The 12905-nt window shown below is 36.3% G+C and overlaps 1 protein-coding gene across 1 annotated transcript in view; it reads left to right on the top strand.

Moving 5' to 3' along the window:
- The window catches only part of PELI1 (pellino E3 ubiquitin protein ligase 1), a 48531-nt gene extending 37185 nt beyond the window's left edge, over positions 1 to 11346 (top strand). Inside the window, exons 3-7 of the mRNA XM_065891025.1 lie at positions 1846 to 1975; positions 5562 to 5663; positions 7884 to 8081; positions 8172 to 8360; positions 8935 to 11346. Coding sequence (XP_065747097.1) covers positions 1846 to 1975; positions 5562 to 5663; positions 7884 to 8081; positions 8172 to 8360; positions 8935 to 9501 — 1186 coding nt within the window. The 3' untranslated portion in view covers positions 9502 to 11346. The remainder of the gene's footprint in view (positions 1 to 1845; positions 1976 to 5561; positions 5664 to 7883; positions 8082 to 8171; positions 8361 to 8934) is intronic.
- The last annotated feature ends 1559 nt before the right edge of the window (positions 11347 to 12905 follow it).

Raw genomic sequence — 12905 nt, forward strand, 5'->3', positions numbered from 1 at the left:
ATTCTGGGCCTTAGTTTACTCTTCTGTAAAATGACAGTTAGACAAGATCATCTAAGGCCCTTTGAGATTAAAAAAAAAAAAAAAAAAGCATGTTTTTTCCCAAAATCAATTTAAAAGATTATAAACAATATAGTAACTACAATATTACAATTTCAAATCACATGGGTTTTGATGTATTAATGACGAACAGCTTTTAACCACCAAAAACTTTTCAAAGTTAAATTCTTCAGGAAATTTGAGTCATTTGAAGACTTAGAATTTAAAATTTAGTATATGGTTTAAACTGGCTTTTAGCCCAGCAGTTTCTCAGTTAATCTTATCAGTAGTACTTGTCTCTGTACCTGGCACTTGGTATCTTAAAATGCAAATAATGCTTCTTCTCAACCCTCTAGAAGGAGAAGTCAAGCTGCATAAGGTTGTCAGTTTCATGCTGTTGCTCTTTAAAAAATGAGCTCTGAGCTGCAGGAACACAGTGTGGGAATAGAGAGCATATGTCCAGGAGAGGAACAAGGCAGGCTCTGGGTGGACAGTTGTGAGGGGCAGTGAAGAGCCCACAGTGGGTGGGCTGGGGCCAGCACAGCCTAGAATAGCAGACTTCATGCATTAGCTGCCGGCGCCACTCTGAACTTCCAGCAGGGGTTTTCTCCAGTAGAGTCAGAGTGTGTGACATTTTTATAAAGCTTCAGTGTAATTGCTGTATCTGACAGTCTTTGAGTAAACTCCCTTCCCTTCCTTGTCAGACACTAATATAGGCCATTTTACAAGTACATTCTCCTCCACCCTCAAAAGTGTCCCCATTTTTTGCCTCATTTTCCCCCAGATTAACCAACTGTAAATAAGAAACCATCAAACCAAAGTTTTTTGTCGGGCGGTGAGGGGATAGTACATGAGGAGAGATCATTATTAAGCTACCGTTCATGCCGCAACGGTGCAGTAAAGAATGAAAAAAGAGTGACAAACACCTGGATTCCAATTCTAGCTTTGCCAGTGTCACTTGTGTGACCTTCAGGAAATAACTTAATTCCTCTGAGCCTCTGAGGAACTTAATTCCTCTGAGGGATAACTTAATTCCTAACCTGTAACGGTGGCTAGTGGTGCCAGTCTCGCAGTTTTTATGAGAATGGATTAAGGGAGGTGATGTGTGGAATAGAACCCACTAGTGCCTAGTACATAGTAGCACCAAAATGTTTTGAACTTTTTTCCTATTAGTTCAGTCCTTGCTTACTTGCTTAGCTTTAGGGCATATATATGCTATCATGGAGAAATGGTCATAAGGTCTGAACAACAAAAGTATGTTTAACTGCCACCTGGTTACACTCAGGCAGGTTTTGCTGACATAATGTGAATGTGAGTGTGTACATGGCAAGTAGCTGAGACTTAAACAAACCTAAAAATTCCTTATTTCAGAAGTTCAGCTATTTATAAAGTGTTTGGTTCATAGTTATAGGAGATTATATTGTACTTTTAAAGGTTGTATTAGCACATGCAAACATTCACCTTTTTAAAAAAATAGAATGAGTCGTAAGAAATCAGATTTGCCATTAATCAGCTCTTGATTATCTTGAATAAAAGAGGGAAGGAAAATATAGATAATTCAAAGCTGTGTGTAATCCAAAAGGTACTTCTCTGTGACTTCGAATGTCACCAGAAAGAATCTCATTTTGTTTCACACTCAGGCAGCTGGTCTGAGGATCAGCAATTGCTAGAAGTTAATTCCAGACACTTACAATCTGCTAATACATAATTAATTGGGGACTGATATCCTCTAAGACAGTGTAAAACATTTGTTTTAGAATTGGTGTGGTTCTTACATGAGATCCCCTAAACTTTTTTCTCCTCCATCAGGTATAATGGGTCTCTCCCAAACGGCGATAGAGGAAGGAGGAAAAGTAGGTTTGCTTTGTTTAAAAGACCTAAGGCAAATGGGGTGAAGCCCAGCACTGTGCATATTGCTTGTACTCCTCAGGCTGCAAAGGTAAAAAAAAAAAAAAAAAACCCAAAAAATAAAAACTAAATGAATTAACTTGGAGAAATTGAAAGACTTGTACTTGCTGTTCATATTCTTTAGCATTCCCTTCACATTCTGTACCAGAAGCTTCCTTTTGTTTGGGTGGGAGAGGACACTTTGGAGATACAATATCTGAAGAACTGCCATCTGGAAGAGCATAGGACTTTTTTTTTTTTTTTTTTATAACAAACTGGGATCAGTGGGTGGAAATTAGAAGGAAATAATTCCTTTTTCTTATTAAAAAGGTGTGGGTGGGGTGGGGCCAGGGCTTTATGTAGTATTTGGAATTGTGAAACTCCCCTGAGAAGTAGGGCGTCCTGCTGTTACCAGAGAGACCCTGCCTGGGCTGGGCAGGGAATGTGGTTCATAATATTTGTATTCAGGTACTAGAAGCATGTTTGGATGGGGTGATTTTTTTAAACTAAAGATCCTATGGATGCTCTTGTTTTTATTTATTTTTTGTTTTATGATCCTCATGGCTTTTAGCATACTGCCTTGAACACCGTAGACCTGAATAATTATTAAATTGAATCAAAGCTATGAAAGCAAATACCCAATTGTGTCTATAATGTAACTTCTCAATCTCCTGGCCTATTTAATGCTTCTCACCCCCTTTTTATTTCCCAACCAAGATCTCAAGAAGCTGGGCCACCATTTCAGGACCCTTGGGCTTTTCCTAGACAATAAGGGGGAATTTTCAGATCTTTACATTTCCTGTGAATTCCTCTACTTCCAATTTTATAACAGACTGAATTTGATACTGTGGTGAGTGAATAAAAATTACAAAGAGTTCTTAGACTTCTGGAAGTATCTACATCTTTAGCTAAGCAGCCCCAGAATGTACATTAATATTACACCACCTGAGGTATATTTTTGTAGGTTTAATAAATGAGAGAGAAATTGGCATACGGTGCCTTGCTCTAGGTCACAGCTCTGGTCCCTGAAGTCAGTTGGATTTTTGGCTTTGTTTTATATCCAGTGTGGTGTCTAAACAAGAGATCTTATGCCTTGAGTAGTCTCCTCTTTTACTGTTCAAGAACCAGTGAATGTAGAAAAGGGACAGTTTCTTCTAGGTGTTTCTTTCTGCTCCTTTGCAGAGAAGGGATGTGCTGATAAATAATAAGCAGGTGGTGGAGTGAAAGGCTTATTGATCCAGTCTGAGGAGTTTCTTTCCAGTATTTCCCCACAGAAGTGCTCTTGACATTTTGGGTGTGCCAATTCTTCTTTATGCAGGACTGTCCTACATATTGTAGGATATTTAATATTCTTGGTCCCCAGCCACTAAATGCCATTTAAGCCCTCAAATCATTGTGACAGCCAAAAAATGCGCCTACGTATTTCCAAATTTCCCTTACACAGCTAATATTACCTCTGGTTGAGACCCACTATCAGAAATCTTTCTGATCCTTACTTCTGTAATTTCCTATTCTGTACTTTTCTACATATTTTTACTGTCATGCTCCTTATGTTTCATTGTTGGCTCCTTTTCATCTTTACTAGGCAACAAGAATCTTAGGGGTCAAAAATTGACATTTTCCTCTTTCAATTTTGGAGGGATGTGGTAATGAGGTCATGAAGAAAACTAATTGTTTAGTCTGGCAGTCATCTGGGATGAGTGGTTAAACCCTGCCTTCCAGTCCAGTGAGAACTTGACGTAGTTCTTATTCTCAATCTAAGAGTAGGTCTGATAGTTTAAAAAACAAGCAAACAGCAACAAAAAATCCAGGGCTTACAATCTCAAAGTACACAAAACCTTTGTTTTTAAATCCCTTTAGCCATTAAGAATTAACTTCCAGGGCTTCCCTGGTGGCGCAGTGGTTGAGAGTCGGCCTGCCGATGCAGGGGACGCGGGTTCGTGGCCCAGTCCGGGAAGATACCACATGCTGCGGAGCAGCTGGGCCCGTGAGCCATGGCCGCTGAACCGGCGCGTCCTGAGCCTGTGCTCCGCAACGGGAGAGGCCACAACAGTGAGAGGACCGTGTACTGCAAAAAAAAAAAAAAAAAAAGAAAAGAATTAACTTCCAAAATACTGAGCAATTCTTTCATTGAAAAATCAGCTGCTTAATGCTGAGTTAAAATAATTGTAGGTTTTTAAACCTTTAAAACCATTTTGTAATGTTTATGAACACATAAGTGTGTAGTAAAACATGTTAAGCACATGCATGGGAGTGACCTACACTGCACTCTTGAGGTTTAGTACCTCCACAGAGAGAGGGGAGTAGGGAAGGACATGTAAGCAGCCTTCATTATATCTGCAGCTTAATTTCTTTTAAAAAATCAGAAGCAAAAATGACATTAGTAAGAATGATAAAGCTGGGTAGTTAGTACCCAGGTGTTTGTTTATTCTCTTTGTATATTTGAAAATTTCACGATCTTAATTATCTTAAAACTATGGGTTTAAGGCTTTATCTATTACAGATTAGCTACAAATTAAAACCAAGTAAAATTTTATAATGTCAAAGTTCTAATTAAGAAAGTTTTTTCATTTAACCTCTTTACTGCCTATAGTCATTCTTCTGTGTCTTTCTGTTTTTTCTTTTATGCAACCTGTTTCCACTTCCTTTGTGCAGGTTTTTCCCCCTTTGCTATTATCGTCAACTCATATACATAGAAAACGCCTGAAAACAAAACTGAAAAGTTCTTTTTAGCAATGTTTTTAGTTTGGCATAAGTCAGAAGTACAGTCATAAGCATTGTATCCATTTCCTTTGGTATGTTTAATCATTCTGTGAATTTTTCTGTATCTAGCCCAGCATATGGCAAATATTTGTCATCTATAAAGTCACAGAATGGCTAGGAAAACCAATTATCTCTGCTTATTTGTTAACTTTAAACCTCTTTGAGTTACTTTAAAAATAAGATTCCTCTTATCTTGCAAGATTTTGTATTTTCTCCTTATCAGAGCACTACTGAGTACTACTTTCAGTTTCTACCTGGGATTTGGTTTTGATTACCTTATAATTTAAAATACTTATAATGGAGACTCAGATTGTATAATATTTTTATACAGTGAACTTATGTTCTTACTCTATAATTGCTTCAGTGTACAGGCATACCTCAGATATATTTGGGGTTCAGTTCTAGACCACCACAATAAAGCAAATCACAACAAATTTTTTTGGTTTCCCAGTGCATATAAAAGTTATGTTTACACTATGCTGTATTCTACTAAGTGTGCAATAAGAGCATTGTGTCTAAAAAAATAATGTATATACCTTAATTTAAAACTACTTTATTGCTAAAAAATGCTAACCATCATCTGACAATGCAGAGTTGCCACAAACCTTCAGTTTGTTAAAAAAAAAAAAAAAAACACGCAAAATCTGTGAAGCATAATGAAATGAGGTCTGCCTGAATTCTTCCGCATCCCACTTAACCTAAGAAACCACTGTCACAGCCGAGCTTATGCAAGAGTTATTAATCTCTACCCTAAATTTCAGGGGGAAAATATGTTACACGCATAATAAATAGATGACCTTTCTTTTTTTATGAAAAGATTATCTATTTTGATTGACCTACCTGCTAATTTTTGCTATTGATCTTTCCTTCCTTAGGCAATAAGCAACAAGGACCAGCATAGCATATCATACACCTTGTCTCGGGCCCAGACAGTGGTGGTTGAATATACTCATGACAGCAACACTGATATGTTTCAGGTATTGTAACATCTACATTTTTTTTTTTTTAAGTTAAAAACCTGTTGTAAGTGACTTGTGCTGTGGTCTGATTAAGGATTGTCATATTTGAATGCATTTCATTAAAACACATATTGATTTCTAAACCCCATATGTAGAAGTCCATGTAGCATGGTTAAAAGATGGGCTCTGAAATCAGAATTCCTGGTAAACATTACTTAGTTACTCTCTGCCACAGTTTCCTCCTATAAAGTGCAGATAATAGAACTTCCCTCGGGTGACTATTAGGAGGCTTAAATGTGTTAATACCTATAAAGTCCTCAGAACTGTGCCGGGTACCTGGTAAACACTTAACTGGTAATATTAGTAGCTATAATAATTATTAGCTATTATTATCTAAAAAAAGGAGCCAAGAGATATTTTGTACACATTTATGATTTCTTTTTTGCTTGTCTCCTTCCTCTCTAGGCAACTGAAACTACAGGCAGTTTCTAACTGTTCACATCATATATGTGGAGTCAAACTTGCTTCTCAACACATATTTGGTCAAAGCTATTGGCAATAACAGTTTTTATTTCTCTCATTCTTTGTACCAATCCAGTGCTGATGGTTTTATAAATTGATAGATGATAGAAAAGCTAAACCCAAAGACATAAGCAAAATTCATGATATCTTCTCCCTTAATATTGGGTTTTGTAAGGCCTTGGGCTTTTTTCAAACAAATGGGACATAAAGTACCTAATAATGTTGTTCTTATAATTGTAGCCCCAATGACATTTCAGTTTTTCTTTATTTTAAAGAATTAAATGAATATGAAAAGGCCTGGAGATGTCTTTGCTGTAGTCAGTAACAAAGTATTTCTTTAAGTCACTATCCCCCACATCCTTTTAATGGAATGCTGAATTTTTTAGAACAGTAGAAATATTTTTAGTTCCAAAGGTCTGAGACCATTTTCTTTGGATATCATATTCTTAAAAATAAAGGGACATCCAATGTTACATTTTTTAACCAAAAAATTTCCCCCTAACACTATCCAAACTAAATAAAGACTTTGTACTTCGTGGCAGGATAAAAACACTGAAGAATTTTATCTAAAAGTGTGCTGATATAAGGAATTCTTAAAGCTCAACTATGCAGAGAATGACTTAAGAGTCGTCATCTTTGTAAAGGGTCAATATTTTTTCTTAGTAACGGTATTCTTTAATTTTTATGATACTACTTTATAACAAATACATTAATGAACTGATTTCTAAATGTTTAAAACTCTGTGACATTTGTCACTTCTGTCATTTCTTCCACTGATTTCCTTTTTTCTTTTCAACATTCATCTTCCAAAATGAAATTAATTTATACTTGCTAGACCTTTGAAGATGTTTAGTTCACTGACAGCTCACCCAGCAGAACTTTGTTCTAAGAACCTTGTCTCTCTGAAACATAACCAAGAACGAGGAAGAAAACAAAAAGGACATCTAGGCATATAAAATAAATGCCACAAAGTCCATGCACTTTTCCCTGCTCCCTGGAGAATCCCTTAGGCCATCACTAAGAACCTTTTGAAATACTATTCTTTGAAGTTTGGTTATTTGATTTCTCAATGCATGGCAGAATTAGAGTAACTAGTTAGAGGAGGGCTATGCTGCTAGAGACAAATATGCCCAACAGCAAGAAATGATGGCTGACAACCTGACAGAAAAGACACAAGAATCCTGTAAAGTATACATAAGACCTCAAAGCACGGCTTTGTAAGCCTTTAACATAAGGATCAGCGTTCCTCTACACCTTTATAGCACCTGAAGACATCAGGGCAGCTCAGCTTAATATAAAGGTATTCGTAGTATAATGTCCTGGAGTCATCATAAAAGATTTACTTTTATGTTCATTATATTCTGTTAAGGAAACTAGAGTAATACATGGTAGACATATTTCTGTCCAAAGAGGTTAAAATTAAAATCTGCAGCCACCCAGAAATCTCAGCCATCCTAAACATTTCATTCCCTGAGGTTTCATATATTCTGGATTGTAAGTTCCTACTTAATTTTATGCTCTAAGTGATTACTACATCAGAGGGAATGTGACAGATTGGTTTTCAAGGGTATAGATGCCCCAGAGTTAAGTATGATAAGTTTGAGCATTAGAAATTTCGGAGGCTTAATGATTTCACCTTACTGTTTGTGCCTTTCTTGAGTGGATTTTCCATTGTGTTCCTTTGAATAGGTTTATAGATATTTGTTTTTCCCTTAGATTGGTCGGTCGACTGAAAGTCCCATTGACTTTGTAGTAACTGACACAGTTCCTGGAAGTCAAAGTAATTCTGATACACAGTCAGTGCAAAGCACCATATCAAGATTTGCCTGTAGAATTATATGTGAACGGAATCCCCCATTTACAGCACGGATTTATGCTGCAGGATTTGACTCATCAAAAAACATCTTTCTTGGGGTAAAAAGCTTTTTTCCTAAATGTTGCATTTTATAACCACTTCTATTTCCCAGTTATAAATAAACAGAAGATCACTATTTTTCCTACTAGGAGAAGGCTGCCAAATGGAAGACATCAGATGGACAGATGGATGGCTTGACCACCAATGGTGTTCTTGTTATGCATCCACGCAATGGGTTCACAGAAGACTCTAAGCCTGGAATATGGAGAGAAATATCAGTGTGTGGAAATGTATTCAGCCTGCGTGAAACCAGATCAGCTCAGCAGAGAGGGAAAATGGTAAGTACTGAGATGTAGCTTCTTTTTTTAAACAACAATAAACTCATAGGGTGAGTTGGACTGAGTGCATTACATATTCCCAAAAACTATTTAATCTTTTACTGACACAGAGTACCAAGTATGGCTATCAAGTGCTGACAACCAAATACTATACCAGGAGGATAATATCTTAATGTTTCAATTAGAACACTCTAAAAATTTATTCTTCTTTTATATTAATATATTTTAAAACCTAAGCTTTCCCAATTTAAACAGCACTCTGTGTATTTTCTACTTGTATCTATATATCTTTGACCAACATATTTACCAAATTGGAAATATTAAACTTACTGATTAGCCAGATGTTTTAATCATAAATTGTCTTTACTATAAAGCTGAAAAGAGATAAGTTACTGCTCAATATTTTATCCTTGATTTTCAAACCCATATTTTTCATGACTACCATTTGAGTTTCTTAAATAAACAACCAGAGGAAATCTTGATTCTTGAGTAAGGAGCACGTAAGACCAAGACTCTTAGGTAAAAATCCAAAACTCAGTGGTCAATGTGTTTTTTTGATTCTTTTTTCCTCTAGGTGGAAATTGAAACCAATCAGTTACAAGATGGCTCATTAATTGACCTCTGTGGTGCAACATTGCTGTGGCGTACTGCAGAAGGCCTTTCCCACACTCCTACCGTGAAGCATTTAGAAGCTTTAAGACAAGAAATCAATGCAGCACGACCTCAGTGCCCTGTAGGGTTCAACACACTAGCATTTCCTAGTATGAAGAGGAAAGATGTTGTTGATGAAAAGCAACCATGGGTGTATCTGAACTGCGGCCATGTGCATGGCTATCATAACTGGGGAAACAAAGAAGAACGTGATGGAAAAGATCGTGAATGTCCTATGTGTAGGTCTGTTGGTCCCTATGTCCCTCTGTGGCTTGGATGTGAAGCTGGATTTTATGTGGACGCCGGCCCTCCAACCCATGCGTTTAGCCCGTGTGGGCATGTGTGTTCAGAAAAGACAACTGCCTACTGGTCCCAGATCCCGCTTCCTCATGGTACTCATACTTTTCATGCAGCCTGTCCCTTTTGTGCACATCAGTTGGCTGGTGAACAAGGCTACATCAGACTTATTTTCCAAGGACCTCTAGACTAACAGACCATTGTCCTCCAGGACTACATTATACATTTATAAGCTAAGTGATTTGGGTTTTCCAACCTGTTGTCCACATCACAGTTTTTCTGCTCTGGTCATTTGCATTAAGATGAAGAATTTTTTTAAACATTTATAATAAATAGTAGCAATTTCTGAGCAAAAATCTGGGAAACTCAAAGGAATTTCCAAAAGTACCAGACTTCTGAATTCTGAGTTTTGAAAATATATTTTGAGGAGAAAAAGACATAGTCTAATTTGATGCCTTCATTTTAGTGTTTTGAATCACCCATCCTCAGTGTTGAAAAATTGTTTTGTATAACTGAGGGTACTGTTGGTTCAAACTATGTTAGTTTACAGTTTGTTGCAAACATTGTAAAATACAGCAACATGTATATTAACTTTTTTTTCTATTTATCTTTATTATAGAAAATATCTTAGAATGTTCTTGGTAGAGTAGCATGGTAATGATGGTCTCACACTCTTGGTGTGAATGGTAGTTTAGCAAGCATAGCTCAAGGATTTGCAAAGTTAGGAAGAAGGACAAGAGAGCCTCTCTCCCCACCCCCATCTAAATATGAAATTTGGTAAATTAGAATACTTTGTAAAACAAAATTCATATTAATTACCATTAGGTAAGAGGTGTTTGTTTTTAACCACATTGAAGATAATCGGGAAAGATTTTTTTTCCTTAATGTTTCTCCCAAGTGTAGTACTATAACAAAAACTTAATGCTAAGAAACATTTCATATGCTCCTTTGAATATGCAATTTAATCTAGATTATCTATTTTTCCCCCATGATAACTAATCTGTTTTTAGTATCAGCAACATTTGGCAAGTTTATTTTTTGGATATAAACTGTGGTTCATCTGTTCACTGTTTCTAGAAAAAAAAATCATTCCCATGAGAAAAAGCATAAATAACAAGAAAGGAGAGTGACTTGATTTGCTTTTAGAAAAAGAAATGCTTAATTAACTATCTTGTATTTGGACTTATTCAGGTAAGAAATTTAGAGAGATATAAAGGGTTGAATGACAACAGTGCTCTTTTTTTTTAATCTAACAGACCAGCCTTAACTGTAGGCTTGAATCCTAAAAGGACAGTTGCCACAGTGTGACTCAAGGAAATGCTTGGTTGGCAAATGAGCACCAGTGACAGCCAAATGGAGGGACATACTTGCATGGTCAGTTTATTCTCTAATTTCAGTAAGTTCTTTGCTTTCAGAAGCAAGAAAACATTTCTTCTCCCCTCCCCTACCCCCCCTTTTTTTTAACACACCACAAGGAAAGTATAGACAGTTGCACTACATCAAACTCTTTGTGACACTTGTAGAAATCAGTACACTTTTAGATTAGACAGAATCATTTTTTTAATCTTTTGTTTTCCTTTAGTTCGAAAAGTTGTATTATACTTAATTGACTCTAGCAAAATTTTGTATGTGATAGCACAACTTTAATTTATCCTATTACAGTGCTGTTCTGAATTTTCTTTTGGTTTTTAAAAAACAAAACCTGTTGCTTAGAAGCCATGAACTATTTTACTTTACTTCAACTTGTCAAAATTTCCTTGTTTTAAAAAATCATTTGGGTTCACTCAGGAAATGCATGTCAGGAAACTTTGTATTATAAGTTGACTAGTTGTGATGTATCAGTAACTGCTGTTACTCCTTTTTCAAAGAAATATAATTGATTTTGAAGTTTTCTAGATTGTCACATGCTTTGTGACTAATGCAAGGAAATCAAGTCCTGTGTTGTATTTGTTCTAGTCATTTCTATTCAGGCTATATATTGTAGCTGATTTTTATTTGCAATTAATTTATTCAAACTGAGTAAATACTTTTCAAAATAGATATTTGAATTTGCCTTTGTGAGTTCATTTTTGCATAACTGAGAATGGGAAACCAGAAGTGAAAACTTGTGGACAAATCTAGTCCTCACTCCAAAAATATTCACTTGAAATAGATGAGGAGTTTGCATTTAATGTAACACTTTGAATCTCTGGTTCTCTTGGGAAAGCATCTCTTACTTATCAATAGAGGAACTTCTTTAGTAGTTGAATAATTGAGGCCTTTCTCTAAGTCAAGCCCTGCTGGAGAGATGGCTTGTAGCAAGTTGCGTACTAGACCGTTTAATAGTGCCTTAGTGATCATAAAAGGTTCATGTTCTTCCCAAGGTGCCTGAATTTCCTCCTACCAAGTAAGAAAAATCTGGTTCACTTTCTTTCAAATTTAGGTTTTGAAAACTCAGGTAATTTAAATCTTTAGTCATACTTTTTCTGTTCAAGCATTTTAATTATTAGTTCTGTCATTTTGCCAATGCCTAACAGAATACTTTTACTTATTCAGTTGTATTAAGGGAATGTCAGTATTCTGACCAAAGAGAAAAAGTTGTATTTAGGTCTCCTAAATGCACTCTCAAGAAAGACAATCTTTGTGGCTCAATTCTTTTATCAAAGTGATCTTAATATCTAAATGTTCCTTACTTTGTACAGTGAATTAAATTTCCCTTCAACTAAAATGTTAGGGTCATGAAGCAAGACAGGGTAGATATCTAGAAAGAGGAGTCTTTCATCACGTTATCTTCTCGAAGCTGTGTTTGCTTACTTTCATGATATAAAAATCTTCTAGTACGTGTGAAACAGGATAGGAATAAATAATCATGTAAATATATAATTACATCTAACATGAGTACTCCCACTCCAGTCTTCCTTCAGAAGAGTGCCCCAAGAACCAAGTGTGATGCGTGACCTTCTGACACATAGACTGAGTGAGGGCACCAGTGAAAGTCCATCCATTATTTCTTTAACTTTATAAAAAAAAATATAATTCCAACATGTTGACCCCTCATCCTAAGCGGTCATCTTATGCTTCCCCACTTTATAGACCACTGGCTGAAAGATCTGTGATCCATTCTTTGGTTTTTGTGTTCTAAGCATTAACCATGTAGCAAATCAGATCACCAAAATACTACATAACTGAACTGTATTACTCTATCTCCCACTCCCACTTTCAGAATTACTCCTATATAAGTATACTCTAAGGCCATGCCCTCAGAATTTTACCCACACATTCTTACAACGGATATTTGAATATCCACTGTGCAGACAAGCCCTGTTCTAACACTGGGTGATGTAGCAGGAAACAAAACAAAACAAAACAAAACCCTGCCTTCATGGGGTTACATTCTAGTGGGGAAGATGGAAATGAACATGAAAATGAAAAGACATATAGTATGATAGATAGTGAGCAGTTCTGAGGGACTGATAAAGCAGAAAAAGGAGATACAGAACGTCACGTGTGATGTGTGTGGGTGTGTGGAGTGTTAGCAGTATTAAATAGAGCAACAGAAAGCCCCGCTGGAAAGGTGGTATTTGAGTAAAGATCTGAAGGGAGTGGCTACTTAGGAGA

The sequence above is a fragment of the Phocoena phocoena genome, chromosome 14 (genome assembly GCF_963924675.1).
Source record: "Phocoena phocoena chromosome 14, mPhoPho1.1, whole genome shotgun sequence".
Classification (NCBI taxonomy): domain Eukaryota; kingdom Metazoa; phylum Chordata; class Mammalia; order Artiodactyla; family Phocoenidae; genus Phocoena; species Phocoena phocoena.